This window comes from Empidonax traillii, unplaced genomic scaffold (genome assembly GCF_003031625.1).
Source record: "Empidonax traillii isolate 1590-97213 ecotype Southwest subspecies unplaced genomic scaffold, ASM303162v1 scaffold1944:size102787, whole genome shotgun sequence".
Taxonomy (NCBI): Eukaryota; Metazoa; Chordata; class Aves; order Passeriformes; family Tyrannidae; genus Empidonax; species Empidonax traillii.
This window is the reverse complement of record NW_020957137.1, coordinates 45,337-47,762: the sequence shown is the minus strand read 5'-3', so window position 1 is coordinate 47,762 and position 2,426 is coordinate 45,337. Positions and strand designations below refer to the sequence as shown.

The 2,426-nt window shown below is 56.1% G+C and overlaps 1 protein-coding gene across 3 annotated transcripts in view; it reads right to left on the bottom strand.

Annotated features, from left to right (window-relative positions):
- The window catches only part of FBXL20 (F-box and leucine rich repeat protein 20), a 31,663-nt gene that overhangs the window by 27,774 nt on the left and 1,463 nt on the right, over window positions 1-2,426 (bottom strand). Inside the window, exon 1 of one of the 3 annotated variants that reach the window (XM_027909091.1) lies at window positions 1,291-1,671. The exons of 1 other annotated variant lie outside the window; for it this stretch is intronic. In XM_027909091.1, coding sequence (XP_027764892.1) covers window positions 1,291-1,380 — 90 coding nt within the window. In that variant the 5' untranslated portion in view covers window positions 1,381-1,671. Of the gene's footprint in view, window positions 1-1,290; window positions 1,672-2,426 lie in introns of those variants that run through there. One more of the 3 variants, XM_027909094.1, reaches the window with a different exon arrangement.

Below are 2,426 nucleotides of genomic sequence, written 5' to 3'. Positions count from 1 at the left end.
ATTTAGTCCCAGCCCCGGATCAGGCTATTTTTACCCCAAGATAAGACTCCAAAGGCTCTGTTTCCCCCTCCTCAAGCCAGGGGAACTACCGTGAAATTCGAATTTTCCCTTCCAGGTAGAACCTTTACAGACTGGTCTCCAGGAACTTCCACCCGTCCTGCCCCTCTGCAAAAATAAACCTATTTACAGGTATGGGCACCACTCACAGTTCTGGCAACTCTTCAGCCCAGCACAACCTCACTGGAAATCCGTGGATTTAAAGGAAAACAGCTGCAGACCTCATCCTTTCCAGGTGAGTGGGGCAGAGAGAACCAAAGCCATGCCTTGGATTTGGAATCGTGGGATGCTCTGGGTGGGAAGGGACCTGAAAAGATGATCCAGTGCCACCCCCTGCCGTGGGCAGGGACACCTCCCACCATTCCAGGTTGCTCTAAGCCCTGTCCAACCTGGCCTTGGACACTTCCAGGGGCAGCCACAGCTTCCCTGGGCAAAACACGGTGACCAAACCAGCCAAAAAACCAGGATAATGTTTAAAGGCGCTTCTTGCAGCCCCAAACAAGGCCTTTCCACAACACACCGACTCTTCCTGCACAAATATAGCTCAAAAAAAAAAAAAAAAAAAAAAGAATTTAGGCCTCAGTAACTCTCTGAGCGTTTTGCTCATCTCCCAACTTGTGGGGTTTTTTTGCTACAAGAAGAACACAACATTCCAGCCAAAAATAAACCCAAAAACACAAAACCACCCCACCCAAAACAAGGCAAACAAAGCTCTTCCCCAACTCCTTTTCCCCAATGAATTGGGTTCATCGTGTCCTGCTACAACCCTGATGAAACCATCTCCCAGAACTGGAAGGAACTCCAGCACTGAAGAGGAAGGATAAGGAAGCAAAGCAGGTCGATGCTTCACCCCCCCCTCCCTCCCCAAAAAAATAAGTCTGTTACCAACCTGGTTTTACTCTTTTGCTCCGTAACCAGCCACTCTGCAGGAGTGGGGGAAAAAAATTAAAAAAAAAAGTCTGTGCAGCCAAGAACAGCCCAGAACAGTCAAAACAATAAACCCCGGACAATCCAGGGCTCACGTGCAGGCTCCTCTCCGGAGTTCCCGGGGTTGTTCCAAAGCTTTTAGCGCTGGATGCTACAGAAATATTGTAACACTAAAAATAAAATTTAACCCCCCCAGCCCAAACACAGACCTTGCTACGGGTTTGGGGGAGAGGAAGAAAACAATTCCAGGTGCGGTATCACCACACACACACAGCCCCCCCACACCACCAGCAGCACTTCCTGCACCTTGCTCAGCTCCAGGGCCGATCTCCCGGGGAATTCCACGCCAGACACTCTCCGGATTCCCACAAACCAGCGTTTTCCCCGTCTCTCCATCCCGTCCCTCTGCACGGCGGGGGGAACAGCCGCATCTTTTACCGTTCCAGGCTCTTTTCCTGCCGCTTTTCAGTCCCTCCCCACGGGCCGGGCAGTCCGGAGGAGCGGGCAGGAGGGAATTCCATCTCCGCAGCCTCTCCCCCGGCGCTGGGAAGCAAATCCTGGTGCTGCCCTTCCTCCTCTGTCCCCTCCTCCTCCCCCGGGAAGACAGCTGGGACAACAATGCGGGCTGGAATCGCCCTGGCTCGGGCGCTGCGCTTTGTGCCGCGGCCTCTCAATAGATCCCATTGTTTCCCCTCCGCTCCTTCCGTCCCCCTCCATCCCTCTCCCCTCTCCAACTCCCCTCTCCCTCTAAGCAAATTTTTCCCGGCTACTGTTTCCCCCCCCCAAAAAAAAAAAACCCAGCAGCGGTGGGGCCCCCCCCCCCCCCCCGCCCGCCCTATTCCCTTCCCTTCTCTTCCAAAGGCTGTGGTGTTTTCCAGGCGCAATTCCCTCTCTACCTCTGCTGCTCCATCCTCAACTTCGCTGACCCCGCAGCAACACGTTGGCACTGCCGGTGCCCCCCCTCCCCCCAAAACCGGGTTGGGGGGCTGGAACACACGGGGGGACCCCCAAAATGCGGCGGGGAAGTTTCACACCAACAACACCCCCCCCCCCCCCCCCAAAAAGCCGGGGGGGACACCAGGCCTGAGACGCCCCCATTGAGCATCCTGAGACCCCCTCTGGTCTGCAGGATCCCCCCCCCTCTCAAAGGGAGTTTAAATCAGAGAGGGGAACACGCAGACCCCCAAAACGGGTATAGGGGGGAGTTTCACACCAACAATCCCCCCCCCCCCTCCCAAACCGGGGGGGTCGCAAGAGCTGAGCCCACCTTGAGCAGCCAAAGACACCCCCGGATACGACCCCCCAGCCCCATTCACACATAGCCCCCCCTAAAAACACCACTCCCCCGAAATGCGGATACTGGGGGGCCAACACCCCCAAACCGGGGGGAGGGGGGGGTGTCACAGACCTGAGACCCCCCCCCTTCCCCATTCTAACAGTCC